This window comes from Phocoena sinus, chromosome X (assembly GCF_008692025.1).
Source record: "Phocoena sinus isolate mPhoSin1 chromosome X, mPhoSin1.pri, whole genome shotgun sequence".
In the NCBI taxonomy this organism is placed as follows: Eukaryota; Metazoa; Chordata; class Mammalia; order Artiodactyla; family Phocoenidae; genus Phocoena; species Phocoena sinus.
The window spans coordinates 43439354-43465654 of record NC_045784.1 but is presented as its reverse complement, the minus strand read 5'-3'; the positions used below and the strand labels follow the sequence as shown (position 1 = coordinate 43465654).

The window sequence follows — 26301 nt, the reverse complement described above, 5'->3', positions numbered from 1 at the left end:
CTGGTTTATAAACTTTGCTCGATTCAGGTAAACACCATTGGGGGGACTTGTGGGGGTGGGGAAAAGGCTGTGCCGCGCCTGCGCGCTAGCCACAGGGGCGGGGAGGTCAACACGAGGGCAGCGGTGCGCCGGTGCCAGAGTGGGCGTGTCTGCTTCCCAAACACCCACTGTCCCAATGGTGCATGTCTGTCCCAGGGTTGGCCCGTTCGACTTGAGTGGTGGCATGTCTTAACCAATCACTGCAGAACCCGGCCTGTTGCCAGGGTGAAGCTGTGCCCGCCTCTCTACCGGAGGCGGATTTCTGGTGGGTGGAAACGGAAGTGATGCTTCAGGGGCTAGCTAACCTCTGGGAGTGTTGATATTTTCCAGTCAGTCCGGCTGACTGGGGCCAAGTTGGAAGCCCGGAAGGGAGGCGACTTAAAAACTCGTGCACGGGGCAGGCCACGCTGTCCTGTTGCAGTGCCCCCGCCTGCAAGTCAGAGCCTCGGGGAGACAAGAGCACGACGGGACGAAGAGGAAAGGCAAGGAACAAGGGTGCCGACTTTGACTGAAATCTGAGACAGAGGGCAGGGGAGGGCGATCGCTCGCTTCTGATTGGCTCGTGGGCATCATCGAGGACCCACGCAACCGCTTCGATTGGTTGGTGCCCTCAATTGTTGTGGCGGCGGCGAAGATTTTGCCCACGTACTTCCGAGCGAGAGGCGGGGCTGTGCCCCGGCGCGCCTGCGCAACGCCCCGGGCCCCACCCGGTAGTGCAAGAACCTGCGAGGGGGCGGGGCGAAGAGGTGCTTGTTTTGGTTCTGTTTCCTTTGAAGCCGAAGGCCGGAACGAGCATAGCAATAAACTTGCTGGGCTTGGAGAGAAGGCTACGACAAGCTCGCCGCGGTGCCTTCATCTTGGACTTCACATCCGGGTTCTCCGGCCGCGTGACCCGCGCGCCGCCGACGTTCGAAAACCGGTGCCTCGATCTCTTTATCCGGGGCCCGGCGATCCCGTCGTGCTTCGCGCACCACTGTAGCCCCCCCTTCATCCGGGTCCTCTCCCGGCGTGCCCCGCGCCGAGTTTGGTGGGGGGTACTCGGCGGTGCCGCCATGACTATTCTCCCCAAAAAGAAACCACCGCCTCCCGACGCCGACCCCGCCAACGAGCCGCCGCCGCCCGGGCCGCTGCCCCCGGCGCCTCGCCGCGGCGGGGGTGTAGGCGTGGGCGGCGGCGGCACGGGTGTGGGCGGCAGTGATCGTGACCGTGACTCGGGAGTCGGCGCCCGTCCTCGAGCCTCGCCACCGCCTCAGGGCCCGCTCCCGGGGCCTCCGGGTGCCCTCCATCGCTGGGCGCTGGCCGTGCAGCCTGGCGCCGTGGCGGGACCCCGGCCACAGCAGGCCTCTCCTCCTCCTTGCGGGGGCCCCGGCGGTCCCGGCGGCGGTCCCGGTGACGCGTTGGGTGCTACAGCGACGGGCGTGGGCGCGGCGGGCGTGGTGGTGGGCGTGGGCAGTGCCGTGGGCGTGGGCGGCTGCTGTTCTGGGCCGGGTCACAGCAAGCGGCGGCGTCAAGCCCCTGGGGTTGGCGCGGTTGGCGGGGCCAGTCCTGAGCGTGAGGAGGTCGGCGCAGGTTACAACAGTGAGGATGAGTATGAAGCGGCTGCAGCGCGCATCGAGGCCATGGACCCCGCCACCGTCGAGCAGGTATGGGCGGGGGGTGACGGGTGACGGGGTGTGGTGGACGGGATGCCCAGACTACGTAGGGACCCAAGGAAGGCTATTTGAGATCGCTCCAAGGGGCCTTTGTCTTCTCTCAGCCTGGCACTTTTTTCTCTGGTAGTGGGGGTGTGAGAGACCCTATTTCCCCCGCCAAGGACTTGGGGTTAGAGGCCCCAGATAAGATGGAGGACTTAAAAGTGGGGTCTGTGATGTCTTCTAGGGCCGTAGTTGTCATTCTGGGCCCAGGGACCTCTTCGTGTAGGGCCAATAGGTAGGAACTCCCCAGGAGAGACAGGCAAGATGGAATGCCTCCTGAGAGGGGAGTCTCATGACTCTCCAGAGGACCTTGGTCTGTGTTCAGTGACTTGAGATTTCTTCTCCTCTGGGATAAGAGTCTAAGGCTTCTTCTCCAGGAAATACAAGTAAGGTGGAGATCTCAGAGATGTGAGTGTCCCCAAGATACCAAAACCGTTTCAGGGGTCTGAGACACTCTATATAGGACAACCCCCTTCTCTTTCTCAGGGGGATACAGCACAGGACCATGCAGCAGTGGGGTCTGAGACTCCCTCTTCTAGAAGTCAAGGGCCTGACACACACACATACATACCCCCCTAAGATCCCCTTCCCTATGGGAACAAGGGTCAAAACCAACACCCTGGGACGAGAAAGTCTACTAGGGTACATGAGATTCATCCCCTTCTAAGTGACAAGGGTCTGTGCTTTCTCCAAGAGGTCTGAGACCTCTTTGGAGACAAGAGTCTGAATTTCTCTCTAGGAGCTTAAGCTATTTTTAAGGTCTAGACACCCGCCCCCCCAGCACCAGGCCTGAACCTTTCTTCAAGAAAATAGGACTCACTGTTTCGGATACTGGAACCTAGGATTGCCCCTGCTTATGGACTGGGGCTTTCAGAGACTGGGTCTGAAGCCTCTTCAGGAGACTGATACCCCTCCACAGAGGTCTTTAGGGGACTTTTCTCCTCAGGGAGTGGTCTGAGAATTCTCTTTGGGCATCTGAGACACTGTGCCAAGGACTCTTGAGCTTTCCCTCAAGGACAAGAGATGCATACATACCCCAGTAGCCAGTATGTCTCTAGAGGTGAGGTCCAAGCTTCCCCCTCAAGGAACTTAAGGTACTCCTCAGGAGCAGGAGGTCTCCCCTGACCAGATTTGAGCCCTGAGACCCTTCCCTTGGGACATGGGTAGAGTCCCTGGGGAATAGGGTTCCGCATCTCCCCTCATGAGTTTGAACTTTCTCTCAGCATACGTGTACCCCAGTTTTAGAGGCCTTTTGGGGGCATAAGATTTCATGCCTTGAGGACTTGAGCCTAAGCCCTCCTTCCACTTTGAACTAAGTCCTGCGGGCTGCTCATTACTCTTGGGGACATGGGTAAGGTGGGATCCTGGGGGAAAGAGTCTGAGCCTCCTCGCAGGGGCCTGAGCTACCCCTCTGGGACAAGAGATCCTTCACCTTAGGGAGGGGCTTGAGCTCCCCCCTTGGGTATGAGGCTCCTCCTCCCCTCCCTTCTCCCCCAACCAGGCAATCCTTTCTCACCAGGGAGAGGGACGGGAAGTCCTCCCCAATGTGGCCTGAGGCCTCCCCCATTGGACAGAAGGACCTGGATGCTTTTCACAGTCATAAGAACTCCCTACCTGAGCCTGCTCAGGCTAGGAAGTTCTCCTTACTTTCTGTGAGAAAGGTGTCAGGTACTGGGGACGTGAGGACTGAGGCCTACCCTCAAGAGCTAGGAGATGTGTTGAGTCTCTCCCTGACCCAGCTATGCTTCTAATTTCCTGGATCAGGGAAATATTCTGAGCTTCCTGAATTTCTTTCAATAAGCTTTTTTTCTTCCCAGAGACAGGGAAGGGGTTTGGGACATCCCCACTGCAGGAAATTCTCCACCCACATTCCTCTCCCTCTTGGTTCAGGTAAATCTTTGTGTACTTCCCGGGGGCCAGGGCCAGGGCCTGGTTTTGAGCTCCTGTTCTTGTTCCCTTTCCATGCATTACTACTTCTCCAGGCAGGATAAATCATCTGCCAGGGTGAGGACCAGGAGTTATTTCTTCTCACTGGTTGCAGTAAAGTGTGCCTTTCCTTCTCCACAGAAACAAGGAGTCCCAGGAACAGAGAGAAAGTCATGTGCTGCCATGGTGACTAGAAAGACACCTCCTTACATCCCCTTTGCATCTCCTGGGCTAGGAGTCCCTCCCTTGTGATTGTTCCCATAAGAACATGGAAGTAAAGCTCTGTGGTTGCATGATACCTTCCCTTCCCAATGAAGGAGGAGAGGCTTCATGTCCTCCCACTTCTTGGGACAAAGGGAGGAAGAAGATGCTTCTTTTTGCTTCACCTGGTTGAACTTGGGGATGAAAAGAGGGGAGATTCTTCCTGCAGCCCTAGGCTTAGTCCTGAACCGTCACTCGGGGCATTTGTAACCCGGAGGCCAATTAAATCCTTGGGAAAGAGGGGAGTTGTTGAGAGGGAGCCCAGATGGTGAATCTGGTCCTTGTGACTACTCAGACTTATTGTCTGTCCTGGTGCTGTTACTGTATCTACTGCCTTTAGGAGCCCTTTTGACACCCTGGGGGTCCCAGTGCTAGGAAGGTGGTGTTGTCAGGGGTTTCCTTTCCCAGGTATGGCTGCCTTGCCGAGAGTCTCCCCTCTGAAAAGAATGGCTTGAGAGCGTCCTGAGCTTGAGGACGCCACAGAGCATTTTGTGAAGGGGGCACTTGTGCTGAAGTGGTGGGAGAGGGTGGACCTGACACTGAAGCCAGGATGCCTGGGTTCCCACCCTGGCTCTGATGGGGCTTTTCTGGGTGAACCAGAATAGGTCTGCCTGTGCTCTCTGGGCCACAGTTTTCTCTTTGGTCAGGTAAGGAGCTGGTGAGGTATTGTTTAGCTTTGGGATTTTAGGGAGCTCACACCAAAGCCCTTTGGGCCTGGAGGTGACAGGGAACAGTAGGTGTCTTTCGAGGCAGAACTGGGTTCCTCTCCTCTCTCCCCTGCCTCTGTGTTCCCTCTCAACCATCCAAGCTTGGTGGTCAGGACAAGTCGCCTGGTCAGTGTGAGGCTCAGGGTTGGCAGACAGTGATTTTTGTGGCCAGCTATGCTGTGGTGAATAAGCTCGGGGGTTGCCTGTTGGGAGACCTCTTGGATGGTTTGGAGGTAGGGTTATGTGTAGAAAAAGTTTAGGCTTTGGAGCTGGCAGGCCTGAGTTCAAATCCCAGGATCTCCTGCTTAGCTGCCAAAAGTCCACCCATGCCCAAGGTTATTGAGTGTCTGAATACCTGACCTGGCCCACCTTGGACCTTGGCTGATTCTTCTCTTGAAGTTTCCCCAGGATCATCTGGGTTCTTCCTAGGAACCTTTGCAACAACTGATCTTTGTTGGCAAAAACCCTTCATTTGGCTTCTAGGAACCTGCTGATTCCTCTGGTGAGGAGGCAGAGTGGTATATCAGGAAGTGGTCTCTGCCTGGGTGGTCTGGGTTTGAGTCCTGTATCTTTTGGTAGTTCCTTTTTCTGGGCCTCAGTTTCTCCATCCATAAAATGGGTAGTGGTGGGGAGGGAGGTTGTACTCATTGCTCTGAAGCTAGTTGTAATCTCTTTAATTCTCTGCTCTCTACTCCCCCCATCCATTGTGAAAGTTTTGAGTGGGGCCCCTTGGCTTTTGGGAGTATGCTATGAAGTTTCAAGCAGTTACCAGTTTCCCTCTCACCAGCCAGTGCTGTAGGCCTTTGTGTGTGTGTTTTTTGTTTTCTCTTGTTGTTGTTTTTATTTTTTGGCTTCACCACTCAGGATATGGGATCTTAGTTCCCTGACCAGGGATTGAACCTGCACCCCTTGCAGTGTAAGCATGGAGTCTTAACCGCTGGACCGCCAGGGAAGTCCCTGTGTGTGTGTTTGTGTTTTTTTGTTTTTTTTTTTTAATTTATTTTATTTATATTTGGCTGTGTTGGGTCTTTGTTGCTGTGTGCAGGCTTTCTCTACTTGTGGCTCGCGGGCTCTAGAGCACAGGCTCAGCAGTTGTGGCGCGCGGGCTCAGCCACTCCGCGGCATGTGGGATCCTCCCTGACCAGGGCTCGAACCCGTGCCCCCTGCATTGGCGGGCGGACTCTCAACCACTGCGCCACCAGGGAAGTCCCGTGTTTGTGTTTTTTTTGTTTGTTTTTTAAATTTATTTTTGGCTGTGTTGGGTCTTTGTTGCTGCGTGTGGGCTTTCTCTAGTTGCAGTGAGTGGGGGTACTCTTTGTTGCGGTGCACGGGCTTCTCATTGCAGTGGCTTCTCTTGTTGCGGAGCACGGGCTCTAGGCATGCGAGCTTCAGTAGTTGTGGCACACGGGCTCGGTAGTTGTGGCCACACGGGCTTAGTTGCTCCGTGGCGTGTGGGATCTTCCCGGACCAGGGCTCGAACCCATTTCCCCTGCATTGGCAGACGGATTCTTAACCACTGCGCCACCAGGGAAACCCCCTGTGTGTGTGTATTTAACAGCTTTCTTAAGATATAATTCACACATCATGCATTTCACCAGTTCAAAGTGTACAATTCAGTGACTTTTAGTGTATTCACAGAGTTGTACATCCATCACCACAGTCAATCAATTTTAGAACATTTTTTTCACCTCAGAAGGAAACCCTGCATCATTGTCATCTCCCATCTCCTCATCCCCTCTCGGCCTCTGACAACCACTAATTTTTGTTTTGATTGATTTGTCTTTTCTGGATATTTCATATAAATGGAATCATACAACATGCAGTGCTTTGTGACTTCGTTCTTTCACTTAGCGTAATGTTTTCAAGGTTCATCCATGTTGTAGCATGCATCAGGACTTTGTTTCTTTTTGTTGCAGAATAATAGAATCTTCGTTTTTTAATCCCCCTCACCCCCCTACCCCAGTGGCCTGGCAGTAGGTTTGGGGCCTTTTGCTCTTTTCCCATTCCTCTGCCCTGGAGAGCTTGTGTTAGTCCTTAGCGGTGTGTCTGTCTGTTTCTCATTGGATGGGTTGCCTATGTTTAGCCCGTGGAGCAGAGCCAGTTTTCCTGGGTATTTTGGGGGAGAGAGGGGTGGTCTTGGCACCAGGCTTGCTGGGACAGAGCTGTGTAGCCCAGAATACTAAAAACCTCTTGGCCGTGGGTTCTGGGAAGACATCTGTCCATGAGCTGCCACTGCTGCTGCCATCTCCCCCTGCCTCCTCCCCGTTTCAGTGGCAACTCATTCATCAATAGAGTCAGCAGCTTCCCAGGCTGGGAGGGGGGATTCCAGGCCCCTGCAGCCTTAATTCTAACCCTTTCCCTGGGGGGATGCAAACAGGGTGGATCTTGTGGGATGTGAGCATTGCCACGTTGCCTCACAGCTCACACAAGGGAGTGCTACAAGGAGGTTGTATTTGTTTCCTATGGTTGCTGTGACAAATTACCACAAACTGGGTGGTTTAAAACAACAGAAATTTATTCTCTCACAGTTCCGGGGGCCAGAAGTCCGAAATCAGTTTCACTGGGCCCAAATCAAGGTATTGGCAGGGCCACACTCACTCCACAGGCTCTATGGGAGAATCCAGTCCTCTTCCAGCTTCTGATGGCTGCTCCCATTCCTTGGTTTTTGACCACATCACTCTGACCTCTGCCTGCTTCTCCTCTGTGTATGGGTGGTCTCCTCCTCTGTCTGTATCAGGTCTTCCTCTGCTGTTCTAAGGACACTCGTGATTGCATTTAGGTCCTACCCTGATACTCCAGGATAATCTCCCCATCGCAAGATTCTTAACACATTTGCAAAGATCCTCTTCCTGTAACATCTACAGGTTCCAGGGATTAGGGCCTGATGTCTTTGGGTGGTCATTATTCAGCCTACTACAGGGGTGTTCTTGTTTCCCTTCCAGGGCGAGGAAGGGAACTCATTAAGTGCTCTCATACTGGGCAAAGTCCTATAATATTTGAGTCTTCCCAGTATCCCTATTATTGGGAGGCTTGTTATCCCGTTTCACAGATTGGAAAACTGTGGCTCAGAGCAGTTCATCACATGGCTAATAATTAGTGGAGTTGGATTGAAACCTCAGTCAGTTGGGTCCCACAGCCTGCTTCAACTTCTGTTGTGCCTTTGGACCAGTAGGTTGCAGTCTTGCACCTTGGATCTCCTGGTGTCAGAGAGCTTTGCCCAGCCCCTTTGTGGAGGCTCAGAGATGTGGAGGGAGTCACCCACAGGTTCAGCAGTGGGCTTGGAAGATTCAGGGTCTGGACTTTTTGTATTTTTATTTTATTTTATTTATTTTTTAATTTAATTTTTGGACTGCGCTGCACGGCATGTGGGATCTTAGTTCCCCAACCAGGGATCGAACCCTGCAGTGGAAGCACAAAATCTTAATCACTGGACCGCCAGGGAAGTCCCAGGGTCTGGGTTTGACTTTCTTAGGCATGGACATTGATGTAGCTTATGGCTGGGCCAGCTCCCACCTTTCACTTCCGCCAGACCTTCCTTCCTGGGCCATTTTCCTAAACGACTCTCAAGTTGGCACTTTCCTTGGAGGCTCCTATCCAGCTGGGGAAAGGAAAAGACTGTGCTCTGAGCTCTTGGGACTCTAAGCTCTTTTTGGAGCCCAGGACCATGACCTCCCTGTTTTCTCCCCGCAGAGGGAGAGAGAGAAGGGGTTTCAGCCAGAGCCTGCTTTAAAGGCTGCTGGTGCCAAAGGCAGTGGGTGGCTAGTGGTCTGGCCTCCAGTTCCAGGCCCAGATGCCAGTCTGGCTGCCCCAGTACCAAAGCCTTGCTTGTGCAAGGGGAATGCTCAGGCCTTCTTCATTTTTAAGGACAAATCAGGATTTTCCCAAATGGGCTGCCAGGTACATCGCCATGCTGTGACTCATGAGGCTTCTCTTGTTGCCTTTACGCTAGGCTTTGCTGGTGCCCAAACCCCAGTTCCTTTCTGCCTTTGTAAAATGAAGATAATGCTTCCTGCCACCTGAGCTGTGGTAAGGACAGTTAAATGAGGTCACCTTTTGCATCTGGCACCTGGCATGGGCAGGCATTCGGCTAATACGAATTCATCTTTTTTTTTGGCCCTGCCCTGCTTACTTGCCTAGTCCTATCCAGGACTTTAGCTCTGCTGAACTCATTGCTGGGCCTCTGGCATCCCTGGAGTGACAGAAGTGATCTCTTATCCAATTAACAAGCATTTCTGGAGGTCTTGGTGTTTTACTCCTTTACCCAGGTGGCACCTCCTCTCAAGTGCCAGCCTTAATGACTGGCCAGGTCCCTTCCTCTGTTTCACAGCACACCTGTGTTCACCTCTTTCAAAGCCCTTGCTCACACTTCAGTGTGGACATTGCCTATTTCCCCACCCCTCTAGCAGTTTATGAATTTATCGAGGTTGAGACCAAATTTGATTCATTTTTCTGTCCTCATTGCCAGCCCAGGGTCTGACTTAGTAGCTGCCTCGTAAACCTTTGTTGGATGAGTAAGTAGGAGCCACTCTCGTCCTCTTTGATCCCCTGCCCCCTCTCGATCTCTTTTCCCCCCATCCTTGAGGGCAGGAGGTTGCTGTGTGCCCTGCTTTTTTAGAACTACTTCTTCTGTCCAGTCTGGGGTTGTAGTCATAGTTGCAGCTTCCCTGCTGAAGACCCCTGGCTAGGGCAGGCGCCATGGTGCTGGGAGATGGCTGACCCTGCAGGTCAGGGATAGGGGAACTGGCTGGAGTAGGCCAGTCCAGTGTGACAGCCTCAGGGCAGGAGGGACACCTGGACTGCTGGAATGTTGTACCCAAACAAGAGTTTGTGCTGTGGAAGCCCATTAAGAGCTTCCAGGTGCCTTTGTCATTTCTGGAAAGCCAGCCACACCTTCCTGGTGTGCGGGCCCTGATGGTGGGGCTACTGGCTATTCCCTTGTCACCCTCTCTTCATCCCCTCCTGTCTAGCCACTCACCTGGGACTTTCTGAGGGCCTCTCAGTTGTATGTCATCTCTGTCTGTGCTGGTCTTGCCCCTTCTGTTACTGATGACCACCTCACCAGTGCATGGTATGTTGTTTAGAAAGCCTTTTCAGGTCCTGAAGCCCCTCTGAACCTCTTGACAGCTGTCGGGCAGATCACATATCCCCCGTTTGATAGGCTAAGGCTTGGAGAGTTCAGGTAGCTTACCGGAACTCATGCAACAAGTGAGTGACAGAGCTGGGGTTGGAACCCAGAGCTTTTTAGCCTCTAAACCCTGTGTTTCCTACTTTGCCAGGAATTTCTCTCACCTGAGCTGGCTAAAAATGGCCTGCAGAGAGGTGACCTCCTCTGCCTGATTGGCATTAGCCCAGATCCTGTAAATCCCTAGGCTGGGTCGTGTCCCCAAGGAGCAGCCTTGGGATTTCTGGTCCCTAGACCTGATGCGGGCTCAGGCTGGCTTCTTCTGGTGGCCAGCAGATGGCGCGAGGAGGCTGGGAAAGATCTGCTGCTTCTGGTTCGTTTTGTTTTGAGATGGAAAACATGTTTTAAGTGACACGGACGTTATTTTTTAATAGATTTATTTTTTAGAGCAGTTTTAGGTTCACAGCAAAATTGAGCAGGAGGTACAGGGAGTTCCCATATACCCCCTGCCCCCCCCACATTCAGAGCCACCCCCATAATCAGTGTCCCCCACCAAAGTGATACATTTGTTAACAATCATTGGACCTACATGGACACATCATAATCACCCAAAGCCCATAGTTTACATTAGGGTTTGCTCTTAGTGTTGTACATTCTATGGGTTTGGATAAATGTATAATGATGTAACCACTGTTACAGTATGTAGCATAGTTTCACTGCCCTAAACATCCTATATGTTCCGCCTATTCATCTCTCCTTTATTTATTCATTCATTCATTCATTCATTTTTAGCCACGCCAGGCGGCATGCCGGATCTTAGTTCCCTGACCAGGGATTGAACCCGTGCCCCCTGCAGGGGAAGCGTGGAATCTCAACCGCTGGATCACCAGGAAGTCCCTCTCCATTATCTTTTTAAAAAACATCTGAAAATACACACTTGTACAGATTCACTTAACCCCACACCTTTAGGGCCAGCTGTACTTTGGAATTCAGAAAAATTTCAGAATTTAGGAAAGTCACCTGGTATGTGTACTGTGTATTATGTAACACCTCCCGTGGGGTCTATAGCCGCACCTCATAGTCAAACACCTGAATGTTTCTGCATAGAAATGTTTGAATATTCGCCTCTAGCTGGAATAAATGGGTTCTTGTCAACTCAGGTCGGATTGTGATGCTATATGAGTTAGATAAAGACTTGGTTTTAAAAGCTTTTAGAAGTTTGGAATTTTGGGTAAGGTATTGTATACCTCTTTTTATAAAGGAGGTGGTGAAGTAAAATCATCTGTAATACCAACATTTGGGGATAATATTTTGTCGTGTAAAGTCTTCCAACTTTGTGTGCATGTGTGTTTGTATACATATGCATATATATATGTTAAATGTGTTCTATCACAAGTGAGATCATACTTTGCATATGTTTTGCCTTATACAGTATATCTTGGAATTCCCTAGCTGTATGTGGAGCTCAGGAACTAGACTCTTGCCAGTCACTCCCTCCTAAACATCTCCCCTACCCTAAGTGACTAGAGGGTCCCCAGGTGAAACTCCTCGAGGTAGAGCCAGGTTTTCCCCCCCAGGCACTTGCTGGGTCTGGGCCTCTGGCTGCCTAGGGGAAGGCCCAACACTGGATTCTCAGCATGGTCAGCAGTGGTCAGAATACAGATGGGGCTTCTGCTCTTAGGGCAGCTGAGACCCCTCTGGGAGCAAGTCTGCTCACACAGTGACTGATTCCCTAAAAGAAAGGGTCTCCTCCTGCTTCACATGCACATAGAGTTGTCAAGCAGGGCAGAGAACTGGACCCTGCCCATTGTCCTCTCAGCCAATCATCTGGGCCCCTTGCGAGCTCAGGGGCAGGGCCCTGGGGCGAGGGTACAGGCCTTTCCTGTTGCTGACCCCCACCTCTTCCCTCCAGCAGGAGCACTGGTTTGAAAAGGCCTTGCGAGACAAGAAGGGCTTCATCATCAAGCAGATGAAGGAGGACGGCGCCTGTCTCTTCCGGGCTGTAGGTGAGTCTCTGCCTCAGCCTTCAAGGGCCTAGGGCTGCCCCTGAGCTGTGTCCCAGTTGTCAGGAGTAACCCATGTGACAGAGTTGGGGGCAGAGTTAGCTGATCTTTTAGGGACTCCAGGCCCCAGCCTCAAGTTAGTGTCTGGCCTCTAGCCCTCAGTCATGAGGCAGTATGGTGGTATGAGAGTAATAACAGCAATAATAGTGATAAAGAAAATAACATTACTTAGGGACACATTTCTCTGTCAGACACTACAGGAAACCCTTTTAATTCTCCTCCAAGCTAGGTAAGTGTAGGACTATTGCTTCCAGTTGTTAGATGAGAAAAACATCTCAGAAATAGGGAATGACTTACCTAGGGTCAGAAGTACATAGAACAGTCGGGAGTCGGAGTCTGGGTTAGGTTAGTCTGAGGCCTCTTAACTGCAGCACACAGCTGTCGCCCTGGAATCATAGAACTTTTTTTAAACTTACACCAAAGAAGAATAGTGAACCCTCATGTACCCATCATTCATCTTCAAAATAATTGTTAACATATTGCCAGCCTTGTTTCATCACTACCCCACCCACTCTTTTTTACTCTTCTGAAATGAGTATTTTTTTTTTTTTTATGCGTTACGCGGGCCTCTCACTGTTGTGGCCTCTCCCGTTGCGGAGGACAGGCTCCGGACGCGCAGGCTCAGCGGCCATGGCTCACGGGCCCAGCCGCTCCGCGGCATGTGGGATCCTCCCAGACCGGGGCACGAACCCGTGTCCCCTGCATCGGCAGGCGGACTCTCAACCACTGCGCCACCAGGGAAGCCCTGAAATGAGTATTTTTAAAGCAAAACCCCATCATGGATCATCTCATTTGTAAATATTTCTGTATGTTTCTCTGACAGATAAGGGTCCTCTCTTTCTCTTTTAACATAACAAAAATGCCATTATCATACCTAGCAAAATTAATAATTCCTTAATACCATCTACTATCCAGTCTGAGCTAGATCTTTGAAGCTTCTCTGGCTCTGAATCTCTGACTCAACAAGCAATTGTGAGGTCCTGTGCTGGTGTCCAAAGGAAGCTGGGAGTGTGATCTGATCCTCCCTTTGGAGCTCTGATATCTCCGAAGGAAAAGTGCCCTCCAATAGGAGCTTTGAGCTGGGAGTCAGAAGCCCTTTCTTCTAGTTCTTCCCCTGACTCATAACTTCCATTTTCCCATCTGTGAATGGTGTTGATTCTGAAGGGCTCATTGAATCCCTTCTGGGTCTGCTATTCTCTTAGTCTGTGCAGACCCATCATGTCTGTTGGTGGGCTGGACTGACTCAGGCTCCACTTCTGGCTCTACCACTGATTCTTGGTGTGCCCCTGGGCAAGCCCCTCTTTTTTCCCTGAGCCTGTTTTCTGTATCTCAGGTACCTGTGTACCATGAGGCTAAAAGATGTCGTATTATAATGGTTAAATGAGATTACTTTAGTAAATCCCTTTAGTGCCTGACTTGGTAGACTCTCATGGAACAATAGCATTGATAAAGCTTGAATGCTATTATTAGTGGTGCCTCAGAGCCACAAATGTTTGAGTGGGTGAAAGAAAGTTAGGTGGGATGACTGGTTGCCTCCCTATTCTACCAAGCAGAAGAGGTTCAGGCAATGGAATCTGCTGGGCTGGGAAAACTCCAACCTTCCTATCCCTGTGGCTCAAGTCCATGTTCTCCCTGGGATGTTTCCTAGAGAAAGAGCTAGGTTTGGGGGCATCTTGGACCAAAGGAAGGCAAAGAAAGAAGATGTGGGGGCCCATTAGGTGTTAGGCCTGTGCCGAGACCTTAGGTTGAATGTGGGGTAAGCAAGGCTGCTGGTGGAGTGAGGGTCAGAGAATGCAGCTGGGCATCTGGATCTTGGGTGGCCTTTGAGGCAGACCTTGGGCCTGGTGAGGACCTGGCTTGGCAGTAACCCATGTCAAGAACAAAATTTAAGTGTGTGTCCATCTAGCTGTTCTCCCCAAACACCTTCTGACCCTTCCCCCTCATTGGGGCCTTCCAGTAAGGGGCCTAAGTTTACAGGAAGAGCTGACCATGACAGGTTGAAGGCCTTTCCCTATCAGCACTATGGCTACACATTTCCTCTGACTGGGCTGCCCTTGGGTTTTCTTCGTAAAACCTCAGAAGCCCCACGGCCTCTCCCTGAGAAGTACATGATCCCGGGGTCTCTAGGCCTCACCTTGAGATTTCCCTGGGGCAGAGTGCACAGGACATGTGCCTGGGAAGGGGACTTTATCCTCAAGCTTTCTGCTGCCCCTTTGCTTCCAGCCTAGCTTGGGACAGGGACAGGTGGTAGTTACCCTAGGCTCTGCTGAGAAGGGCTACAGGCTGCCACATATTGAATAGTAAAAGGACCACGTAACTGAGGGCTGGAATTGGAGGGGGGACCAACATAGAGACCACTGTGTCGTTCCTTGACCCCGAGTGATTGCTAGGCATTCCTCAGGGTGCTTCAGGTTCACCTGCAAAATTGCGATCATTATCCAATGAGACAGATGAGAAGATTGAGGCTCAGGAAAGGGAAGTGACATGCTCAGGGTCATTAGTGGCAGAACTGCATGGGAACCAAGAGGTATCCAAAGGACACATTCTTTCTATGACCCTAGGGAAGCCCTAGCTTCTTAGCTTAGCTGTCAACTGGCTGGGTGACCTTGGCTTTATTCCTTGACCTCTCTGGGTCTTACTTCTTCCAACTAGGAACCTGTGGTCCTCTACTCTTAGGAATCCTGAGGCAGGTGGGTTTCTACCCTCTGTTTTACCTCTGAGGTCTGGGTGTCCCCAGTGTGAACCAATATCCACTGCTTGTGCCCAGTTCTCTTTTCCACCACCACCTGTTGGGAACTCATGAGCATTGGCACAGGCTTGGGTGGAGTGGAATTGGGAGCCTGGGTCCCAGAGGTATCCTGTGGTCCACCCTGCCCCTGCTATGCTCAGATAACCTCCTCCTGGAAACGTGAGTCTGCATCTCTCTTCCCTCCCTCTCTCTATATGGCTTTGACTCAGCAAAAACCTCTGGTCCTGGCCCTGGCCCTGGTCTTGGCCTTGGCCTCAGCCTCTGTGGGCAGGGTGGCAGCCACATGTGCGTGTGTCTGCGTGGGCCTTGGGGATACAGCTGGGACTGTGCACGTTACAGTGATGGGGCCCAGAAACATTAGCGAGGCCCACTGCTCTGGACCTTTTAGTCTTGGAACATGGACTATCAGCATTGGAGGAATGGATCTTAGATCAATTTTGACTCTTCTATAAAAGGGAAATAGGCCTTAAGAGAAAGTCAGGGCCTTATTATCTAGGTCACACAGCCAGTATCAGAACATTGGTGTTTGAGGTTGAACCAGGCCAGAAGGGGAAGAATCCCATGGGCCACCATGTACACCAGCTTCTGTTGACCTCTCTCTGCCCTGCCTCCTTCAGTGTTCCCATCTTTGCAGTGGGCATTTTATTTATCTGTCTATCTATCTGTCTATCTATTTATTTATTTATGGCTGCATCGGGTCTTAGTTGCAGTGCACGGGATCTTTCGTTGTGGCGCGCAGGCTCTCTATTTGTGGCATGCAGGCTGCCCTGCGGCATGTGGGATCTTAGTTCCCCTACCAGGGATCAAACCCACGTCCCTTGCATTGGAAGGCAGATTCTTAACCACTGGACCACCAGGGGAGTCCTGCAATGGGCATTCTTGAGTAGAGGAGCAGGCATCTCAGAGACCAGGCTATTGAGAGGGCTGAGTTCTGCTGTCTCCCCCGCTGAGGGTGTGCCAGTTGGGGTAGCTGGGGCCACAGGCCAGGTATGCACCACAGCTGCTTGACAGGCAGGTGAGGCCTTATTTTGGGTTCATCTCCTCAGTGGGGCCAGGGTTCCCACTGGGCCAGGAGAGAAGCAGGGAATAGAGCAGGTCCTGTCTCCCCCTACTACTTTGTACACACATTCGTGTGGTTTGTTTTTAGATTTCCCTGCACACACCAAGCTTCCTTTTCTGTCCTCAGTGGAACTCGCTGTGGCTCTTCCAGCAGGCAGGTAGGCAGGCAGGCAGGCAGCAGCCTGGTAGGGAGGTAATCCCCAGGTGCCTCTAAAACAAATTGTAGGGCCTTGTACTTAAACTCTTTATTTATTTATTTTTTAATTTATTACTATTATTTTTGGCTGCACCACGCAGTATGTGGGATCTTAGTTCCCCGACCAGGGATTGAACCCATGCCCCCTGCAGTGGCAGCATGGAGTCTTAATCACTGGACCTCCAATGAAGTTCCCCTTAAACTCTTTAGAGAGTCCAGACTCTCCTGTCTTGCTCTTCCACATAATTCCTCAAAAAATAGTGACTACATTTTGGGGGACCTTCCCCCAGGCAGCAGGGGAGGGAGGTTGAGACAAGTCTGTTAGAGCCATTGGCTATTCCCCCCTCCCATCAGGCCCCGTGGCAAAGGCTAGGAAGGAGGTGTGGAGGGGTCCTCAGTTTGTACAGCCTCGTATCTTGTCCAGCCTTCAGTCTTTCCTGGTTGGTGGCAAGGGCATCTACTTGTTGGATGCAATAGTTCTCTGCAGTTGTGAGGGTTGTTGTGTGAGTATTTGGCCTCAGGGAACATCTTTGGCAGGATCTGCTGGTTGTGTGCATGCACATATGCATTTCTATGCTGGCGTCTCTGTATGCTCAGAGAAAGGACAGAAGTAGGGTGTGGGGAGGGATAGTTCATGCTGACCTCTGTGGCCCTAGTGAGGGGTACAGCCCCTGATACCTGTAATCTCTGCCCACTTTCAGGCCTTTCCTGCGTTCCAGCTGATTCCTGCTTGTGCTGGTGGGGAAACTGAGGCAGTCAGGATCAGGCCTGGCCTAGAGAGTCAGGTGGCTAAAGTGATAGCTGGATTGGGAGTGGTGGTAATGTCACCTGGGGCATCAGTGCTTGAAGTTACCAGTTACACCTTGAAAGCCTGGCCTCTCCTTCAACCTCCCAAATGTGTGACCTTGGGCCAACTATGCCACATTTCTGTACCTCAGTATCTGTCCTGTGTAAAGTAGGGGTTTTTTGGGTAAGAATGGAATGAGTTAGAATGTGAAAAGGCCTTGGTGGAACCAACTGTAGTATTGTACTGAGGATTTCTGAGCCCTATTTGGTTGGGGACAGAGGTGAGGTAGTGGGGACCCCCTTTCAGCTGGACTCTGGGAGGGGAGAGCAGGTGCAGATTGCCAAGTGCAGTGTCAGCAAGAGGAGGAGTTTCGGTTTCTATCAAAACAAGTGCTGTGAATTCCCCTACCTCTGCAGGACCATTGGGCCCTTTCCCTCCACCTTAGACCCCACAGGGAAATCCAGCTCAGCCCCTGGCTCCATGTGCCACCTTCTCGGGAGGAGGAGGGCTTCCTGGAGGACAGAGGTAGGGCTGGCAAAATCAGACAAGCATCTCCTGAGTGAGGATTTCTGTGTTCTTAGCCCTGCACTGGGTGTTTTTCCTGCCTTATGTCATTCAAAAGATCCTTCTACTCTCCCTCATTGGCAAGGTACTGTTGCTCTGTTTCCTTGGTTCAGAGATGCACATTTTCTTCCATGTTGATGATCCCCAAACTAGGGTACATCTTATAACCAGTGAGGTGGGTTCCCCCCTCCCAAAAGCTGTGATTAAATACATGTACCGTAGAGAAGGTGGTATTTTACATTTTATAGATAAGTAGAGAAGGTCATACTTTGCCCACATGTAAGGAACCCATTTTATGAGGCCTGTTTGGTTGCTGAAGATTTGAACTACAGGCACAGAATGTAGGCTTGTGGACCTTTGGATTCAGCAAAGGTAGAGAACCAGTTCTGCCTTCATGAGGAGGGACAACCTAGACTTTGAGTTTGGGGCTTTCCTGTGGCTGATGAAGTGCAACAGAAATGAGGAAGGGCTTAATAAGTGGTTCCGGTGACATTCTAGCTGACTTGTGGGTGGCTAGCTATCTGAAGGAGTCATCGTCCTCCTTATGACAAACGGAGCCCTGTCTCTTGAACACCTAGTATGCTTTAGGTGTTCGACAGACCATCCCCTGTAGTCTTAACAACGCCCCATGAGAGGAAGAGGAGTTATCTCCCCCACTTTATGGATAAGGACATTGCAGCCCAGAGTGGTTAAAGGCCTTTTCCAGTGCCACATAGCTTGGTTAAAGGCCTTTTCCAGTGCCACATAGCTAGGAGGCAGAAGAGCCTTTCTGTCAGGCAAAGGAGTCAGTGACAGGGCAATGGGGGGACCCTCATGGGAAGGTTCTCCCCCAACTCCCTTCCCTGTCCACAGTCTCCCCTCTTTCCCCCAACTTCTTGCATCTCGCATCTAGGTCGGGTAGATCTACCTCCCAGGCCTGGAAATGCCTGTTGACCCTTCCCTAGGAACATCTCAGCCACCTCCCTGAGCCTGACAGACCAACCCCTATTTTTTAACCTCTTCACTCCTGTCTCAGTTCCTGTTTACTGCAGCTGCTGACAGCACTGCCTCTTTGGCACCCCAAGTTTATTCTACAGAAATAGCTCCTCGGGCAGCTCCGGCAGCCACAGCGGGTTCTGTGGTCCTGGCTTCTAAGAAAGGCAGCGACAGGGGGCCCCCAGCCTGTGCACAGGGCATGTGACTTGCTGGAAGTGCTGCTGGGGGGTGGGGCAGGGGAGAGTGTGGCCGCAGAACCCACATCCTTGTTTACATCGGTGAAGGGACTACCCCTTTGCGCCTTCACAGCCCCCACCCCCCATCCCTCTTAGGTCTCTGCACCTCCAGGAGGACGTGAGACAGGCATGGGCCCCGTTTTCGATCTCAGAGCGACCTTTTTCTCCTTATCTCACATAACCCTCCAGGGAAGGAAGGGGAGGGCAGCAAAGGCGTTCTTCTAGCGATTCTTCACAGAGGTAGACTGGCTGTCATGGAAGAACTCTGCAGTGTTCCCTGCAGGACCTGCCCCTGCCCCTGCCCCAGTGCCCCAGGGAGATCCCGTCAGAGCAACGGTCCTCCGGGGAGACAAAGGGAAATTCCCTCTTCGTCTTAGCCAATGGACATAAGGCATGCCTCATCTTCAAGCCCACTTTAATTTCTCAGGGAGAAGGCTCCCTGGCTCCCGCAGCCTTCCCATCCACTCAGCAAACTGTTCCCAATTTCTTGCACTGCATCAGGCTCTGAGCTGGGGGTGGACTTGGATGTGAACTGCCCTCTGCCCTCAGTGGGAACCCAGTGTGATCAGGCAGATGAAGTCTGTACGCACCTTTGATAAATCTGGTGATAGAGGTGCTCCTGGAGGGTGGGGAACTGTTTTAAGAATACATTGATATTTGATAAGTAGGCAGACAAGGAGGATGGAAATAATGTCTTGAAAAGGGAACAGCATGTTTGAACATCCTTAAGTGAGGCAGAGGGAGCCTAGTTCTTATTGTGACCAAAACCCTATAATGCCTGGACCATTTGGGCCACAGGCTGCCTTTCCTGAATTAAGCTTAAGTTAGGTGCATATGTGTCTTATCTCTCTTATAGAATACATGCTTCTTGCAGATAGGGGCAGGATTTTACTCACCTCTATCACCTTCACAGTACTGCACGTTCAGGCCCCACTACAGGAAAGGGGGCTCTGAGTGACTGCTCTGTCCCAAACCCAATGCTAGTCACTTCACACCTATTATCTCATTAATCCCACGAGAGGCCTGCCAGGAAGTCATCCAGCTCCATCCCATGTTACACGTGAGGCATATGAAGGTCAGAACACTTGGGTCATTTGCCTCTGGTCATTTTGCTCACTAGTACCTAGCAGAATTGGGCTTAGAGCCCAGTTGTTTTTCCTTTCCTTTCCTTTCCTTTTTTTTAAACCTTATAAAGGCCATACTGACTCCTGAGAGTCAGGAAACTGAATTATAGAATTGAATCTGTCACAGACTTGACTTCTGTGTGACCTTGGTCAAGCCACAAACTCCCCGAGCCTCAATTTCCTCATGTGAAAAGTGAAGGGGGTGTATGTGGAATTGAAGGTGCTTAAGGCCACTTAGGGATTTAAAATGTTTGTTGACAAAGTCATCTGCTCAAGAGGCCTGTGGTTGTGTCCCTCTTACCTGTACTCTTGTTCTTAAAGACTGTCCCTGCCTGCCTCTTTTTTCATGACCCTATTCCAGCCCACAAGGCCAAGAACTCTCCATGCCTTAGGGTAGGAAAGGGCATTTCCCTAGCCCCCAGCCCTCCACCCCCAAGGATGTTCTGTGACTCAGAACTCTTCTTTGGTGGCAGCTCTGACCCCAGCCTCTCCTTCTGTCCCCACAGCTGACCAGGTGTATGGAGACCAGGACATGCATGAGGTTGTGCGAAAGCACTGCATGGACTATCTGGTGAGACCTTGCAGAGACCTTGGGGTGGGGGCAGAGTGGGAGGATCTCTTCTCCACATAGAGCTTGCTCCTCTGATCTATTCTGCAGATGAAGAATGCCGACTACTTCTCTAACTATGTCACAGAGGACTTTACCACCTACATCAACCGGAAGCGGAAAAACAACTGCCATGGCAACCACATTGAGATGCAGGCCATGGCAGAGATGTACAACCGGCCCGTGGAGGTGTACCAGTACAGCACAGGTACTTCTGTGGTGTTGGTGAGCGACTGATCACGCCTGGTCCGAGCCTGCCCCACCCAGCCCATTGTGGATGCTCCCTCCTTCTCTTTCTCTGCAGAACCCATCAACACATTCCATGGGATCCATCAAAATGAGGATGAACCCATCCGTGTCAGCTACCATCGGAATATCCACTACAATTCAGTGGTGAATCCTAACAAGGCCACCATTGGCGTGGGGCTGGGCCTGCCATCATTCAAACCGGGGGTAAGCAGGTCCCCGTGCCCAGAATGGATGCTGGATGTAGAGACCAGAAATCTCTGTTGGAGTTTCAGTTTTGCCCCTAGCCCACAAAAATATCCTGTCCCCTCTCTGAGTCGCCCGTAAGGTCTCACCTCTGTGAAGTTAGGAAGTTACCCAAGGTGATCTCTCAGGGCTCATTCTGTGGTCTTGGTTTGCCTGTCTGAGCTGGCTCACCCATCTTTTGTGCCTGTTAAGGGTTGGCATTTGGGGATATGGAGTCACACTTGGGAACTGTGAACCAGGGCTTGGTCTGGGTGTCTTGGCACCCACACGGATCCTCCTCCGAACCTCAGCAGGTACAGACAACTTTGGTCACAGAGACTTGGAGTGTAGACCTGGCCCCACAACTTACTGGCTTGGGACCTAAGGCAGATTGTACAAGTAATTTGACTGGTAGCTTGGCCGATACAGAAAGTGCCTAACACTGGGCCTGGTGCCTAATAGGTGCTCAGAAGGTGGCAGTACATTTTCTCAGCACACAGTGACAGATTCTGATTCTCTGTCTCATAAACAGTTGTCTGCTGGGGATTTTGGTATCTTCTATTCAGGTTTCACTTCCTACAAACAGAAAGTGCTCCTGCCTCATTTTAGGAAACACACCCTAACACCAACACACCCTCTAGCATAAAGGTTTTTTGGTTTTGTTTTTTAAATTTTTAATCTCAGAACAGTTTTAGATTTATGTAATTATTGTGATTATAGAATTCCCATATACCCTCCTATGATTAACGTATTAGCATAGTGTATTTGTCATACTTAATGAACCAATATTGATATATTAACTAAAGACCATATTTCTTTGACAGTTTTTCTGAATTTCCTTGTTTTTGATCTGTTTACAGACTCTATAGTTTTGCCTTTTCTAGAATGTCATACAATTGGAATCATAACAGTATGTAGTTTTTCCAATGGCTTCTTTCAAGTAACACCGTACACTTAAGATTCATCCGTGACTTTCTGTGGTTTGATCATATGTATCTTTTCTTTTTCCTTTTGTTAAAAATGTGAGTGCCCTAAGTTTTTTTTTTAGTAGACTTGTTTAGAATAGTTTTAGATTTACAGAAAAATTGAGAAGATAGTAAAGAGTTCCCATATACCCTGCTCCCCCTTGCACACATTTTTGCTATTATTCACATATCAGATGACTGTGATACATTTGTTACAATATATGAACCAATATTGACGCATCATTATTAACTAAAGTCATAATATCTCCTTAGGCTCCCCTGTCTGTGATGGCTTCTCACACTTTCATGTTTTTGGTGACATTGACAGTTTTGAGGAGTACTGGTCAGCTATATTGTAGGATGTTTCTCTTTCGGAATGTGATGTTTTTCTCATGATTAGACTGGGGCTGTGGGCTTCAGGGAGGAGGATCACAGTGGTAAAGTGCCGTTCTCATCACATCATATCAACAGTGTATACTGTGAACGTGATTTATAACTGTTGATGTCGACCTTGATCATCTGGCAGAAGTAGTGTTTATCAAGTTTTCTCCACTGTAAAATTAGTCTTCCCCCACACCACCCCCTTTTCCATGCTGTACTGTTTGGAAGGAAGTCATTTACAGCCCACACTTAAGAAGTGGGGTTAGGGAATTCCCTGGCAGTCCAGTGGTTAGGACTCGTGCTTTAACTGCCGAGAGCCCGGCTTCAATCCCTGGTTGGGGAGCTAAGATCCCACAAGCCGCACAACACAGCCAAAAAAAAAAAAAGAGGGTACACTCCATCTTCTTGAGAGCAGAGTATCTACATAAATTATTTGGAATTCTTCTGCAAGGGAGATTTGTCTCTTATCCTCCATTATTAATTTATTCAATCATTTGTGTCATTGTGGACTGATGGGTATATCTTTAATACTTTTACACTTTGGGTTATAATCCAATAGTATTTTTATGTGATGCTCAGATTTTTCCAATTTTGGCTATTGGGAGCTCCTTTTGTTGGTTCCTGCATCTCTGACATACCCCCATCATTGTGGTGGTGTGTTTTGGGAGCGTGGGGTGTTTCTTGGTTTGTTCGTTTTTCTTTTATTTATTTATTTATTTTACTTTATTTATTTATTTATTTATTTTTGGCTGTGTTGGGTCTTCGTTACTGCACGCGGGCTTTCTCTAGTTGCAGCGAGCGGGGCCTCCTCTTCGTTACAGTGCACAGGCTTCTCACTGCAGTGGCTTCTCTTGTTGCGGAGCACGGGCTCTAGGCACACGGGCTTCAGTAGTTGTGGCACGCAAGCTCAGTAGTTGTGGTTCGCAGGCTCAGCAGCTGTGGTGCACGGGCTTAGTTGCCCCGCGGCATGTGGGATCTTCCCAGACCAGGGCTTGAACCTGTGTCCCCTGCATTGGCAGGCGATTCTTAACCACTGCGCCACCAGGGCAGTCCCTGTTTTATTTTGTTTTGAATACTTACTTTCTGGCACTACAAGGTGCTCCAGGCTCACCTTGTATATTTCCTGCCCCATTTCTAGAACCAGCCATTTCTCCAAGGAGTCCTAGTTCCTTTTATTGGAGAATGTTATTGGAAACCAGCATCTGGGTGCTGAGTTTGCTCCTTGCTATTGGGCTATCCTTGTTTCTAGGCCCTTTCAGCTGACAAAACAAGGAAGTATATGTGTATATACTAACCTGTGTGTATACACGTATCTAGAAATATTTCTATATGTAACCATCCATATCTACAGGAAGCTATAGTTCTTACTGATATCTTTGACTGATGGGTACCTTGTTGTTATTTTTAATTTGCAGTTCCTAATGACAAATGGTGTTGAGCATCTTTTCATGTGCTTATTTGCCATCTGTATATCTTCTTTGAAGTTGTGTGTTTAGATTTTTTCCCCTTATTCTAACAGAGTTTTACATTCTTTTTGGACTGTTATCCATGGGTAAAAAATTACATTTTACATCATTACTTAGTGCATGCACACATTGGTGTGTGGTGTGTATATGTGCATTAAAATAAGTTTCACTGAACAATACTTCACATTTATTCCCTGGGATATGCACTGATACTTTTCATTATTCCGTTTTTAAAAATCTGTTATGTCTCACAGCCTGACAGAGAACACTCTCACACAGTGTTCCACAACTCACAGCACCTCACACCATGCTGACACTGTTCTCTTGTCCAGTTAAATGCCCCAATAGTCCCGCTACCCTGTGCACACAGAGCTCACTTCTCGGGTGATCTTTTCTCCTTATCCCATCTGGGCGTAGGTGAGGAAGACCTCAACAACTGAGTCGTCACTGGGTGAGGCTTCTTTAAATTCTAGCCCTGGCTGGAGGACACCTGACTGCCCCAGACTTAGTCCTTCAGTTGAGGTGTCTTGGGGTTGGGAGCAGAGCTTCTGAGTATAGGAGTTTGGAATGACACGTCCCACGACCCAAACCTGCCTTCCCCCAGCCCCTGATGAATAGGCAGCCTGCCCAGGGGGTTGCTTAGTAAGAGTACCTGCCTTTGTGCCTCCTCTCTTGCGGGCCTGTGGGCCCACCTCCCTGAGCCAGTTCTGGCTCTTGGCCAGAGTTCAGAGTGTCACCCACATCACTGTTCCTCCCCCACTCCTTGCAGTTTGCAGAGCAGTCCCTGATGAAGAATGCCATAAAAACATCGGAGGAGTCGTGGATTGAACAGCAGATGCTGGAAGACAAGAAGCGGGCCACAGACTGGGAGGCCACAAATGAGGCCATTGAGGAGCAGGTGGCTCGCGAGTCCTACCTGCAGTGGCTGAGGGATCAGGAGAAACAGGCTCGCCAAGTCCGTGGCCCCAGCCAGGTGGGTCCTGGGGTCTGTCACTAGCCTGGCTAAGAACCTGTTAATTCCCACGTTCTGCCCACAGACAGGCAGAAAAAAACTAAGCAGTTTTGGCATCTGGGAGAGAAGGAAGCTCCCAGCCCCGTCTGTACCTTATCTTGGCCTTAGTCTTGGCATTGTGCCTTAGAACTCTCAACGTTTGTGCAGAACTAGCTCTTTTAAGGAGTGAGGGAGGGCAGCCACTGATGGTGACATGCAGGGTTCATGGATAGTTTCAGAGGGACAGGCTCTTGCTGAATGTTCTTGTGTGGCAGGCTGTGTGCTGAGAATGTAAAATCAGGTCTGGCCCACTCCACCCTCAGTGATTCTGTCTGTTAAGGGAAACACATGCATCAGTGGGACCCTTGACCCTGGCTGGGAGACCAGTGAAGGTGAGGGCTCTGGTCAGTCTCCACACAGAAAGGTTGAATTTTTAGGGCAGGGAGTGGGGCATGACAGCCAGGCATTTGAGGAATCACAAGGAGTTTAGAGTGATTAATAGACATTGGCAAGAGCTGAGTAATTCGTTGAACAAATATTTATTGCAGGCACTGTTCTCAGTGTATAGGGGTACATTGGTGAGCCGGGCAGTCCCAGATCCCTGTACTTGTGGTACTTACATTTATGCAGAGTGGAACAAAATAAACATAATGAATAAATTAATTGAGGGGTGGTGTGCGTGAAAGATGTAGAGCAGGATAAAGGGGATGAGTAGGACTGAGTGGGGCTGGGAGTTCACAGTATTAAATAGCATGGTCAGGGTTGGCCTCAGAGCAGGTGAGATTTGAGCAAAAGCTTGCAGAGGTGAGGGGATTAAGTGCCTATGCCAGGGAAGGCAGAGGGCCAGCTAGAGCAAAAGCCCTGAAGTAAGTGCACACCAGGTGTGATTCAGAAGCAGCCTGGAGGCCATTGTGGCAGAAGAGAATGTAGTAGTAGATGGAGTCGGAAGGCGGTGGGGCCAGATTGGAAGGGGCTTGTGGGCTGTGGTGAGAACTTTGGCTTTTTTTCTGAATGAGGCAGAAGCCATGAGAGGGTTGTGAGCAGAGAAAGAGTGGGATCTGACTTAGGATTTAACAGGATCCTCCTGACTGCTGAGTGTAGAATGGACTCTGGGGGGCAAGGGTGAAAGCAGGGGACCAAAAAGGAGAAGGCTACCATAGCAGTTCTGGTGACTGATGACAGTGCTGGCAAGGGAGGGGGTGAGAAGGGGATAGATTCTGGATCTATTTTGAAGGTGGAGGTAACAGGTTTCCTGTCAGATTGGCTGTAAGGGTGTGAGAGGGGCTTTAAAAGAGTTTACCTTCACCCTGTGGTCCATTGTGTGAACAGGAATGGTGGTGGCCTATGTAGAAGCTATATCATAGCCAGGATCCTGGGAGAGAGCAAGTCCTTTGGGAATGGGGCAGAGGAGGGTTGCGACTGGTATTGGTCTTTACCTCCTCATCCTTGCTCACTGCAGCCCCGGAAAGCCAGCGCCACGTGCAGCTCTGCCACAGCAGCAGCCTCCAGTGGTCTGGAGGAGTGGACCAGCCGGTCCCCAAGGCAGCGGAGTTCAGCCTCGTCACCCGAGCACCCTGAGCTGCATGCCGAGCTGGGCATCAAGCCTCCTTCCCCAGGCACTGTCTTAGCTCTTGCCAAACCTCCTTCACCCTGTGCACCAGGTCAGTGACTTGCTGATAGGGAGCATGCAGGGGTCAGGAGGTCCTGCCTAGGTCCTGAGCCCTGCCTCTGACTGTCCATCTGCCCCAGGTACGAGCAGCCAGTTTTCGACAGGGGCCGACCGGGCTACTTCTCCCCTCGTGTCCCTCTACCCTACTCTGGAGTGCCGGGCCCTCATTCAGCAGATGTCCCCCTCTGCCTTTGGTAAGCCTCCTCTGTCTATGGTCCAGGGGCCAGCTGGGAGTTGGGGAGAGATGGC

General features: G+C 50.7%; 1 protein-coding gene across 3 annotated transcripts in view; it reads left to right on the top strand.

Moving 5' to 3' along the window:
* Positions 1-323: 323 nt before the first annotated feature.
* OTUD5 (OTU deubiquitinase 5) overlaps positions 324-26301 on the top strand; it is a 28602-nt gene continuing 2624 nt past the window's right edge. The window contains exons 1-8 of one of the 3 annotated variants that reach the window (XM_032619496.1): positions 324-1682; positions 11665-11755; positions 20009-20073; positions 20161-20317; positions 20414-20562; positions 24162-24365; positions 25843-26044; positions 26133-26246. In XM_032619496.1, the coding sequence (XP_032475387.1) occupies positions 1092-1682; positions 11665-11755; positions 20009-20073; positions 20161-20317; positions 20414-20562; positions 24162-24365; positions 25843-26044; positions 26133-26246 (1573 nt within the window). In that variant the 5' untranslated portion in view covers positions 324-1091. Of the gene's footprint in view, positions 1683-11661; positions 11756-20008; positions 20074-20160; positions 20318-20413; positions 20563-24161; positions 24366-25842; positions 26045-26132; positions 26247-26301 lie in introns of all 3 variants that reach the window. The other 2 variants (XM_032619494.1, XM_032619493.1) reach the window with 2 other exon arrangements.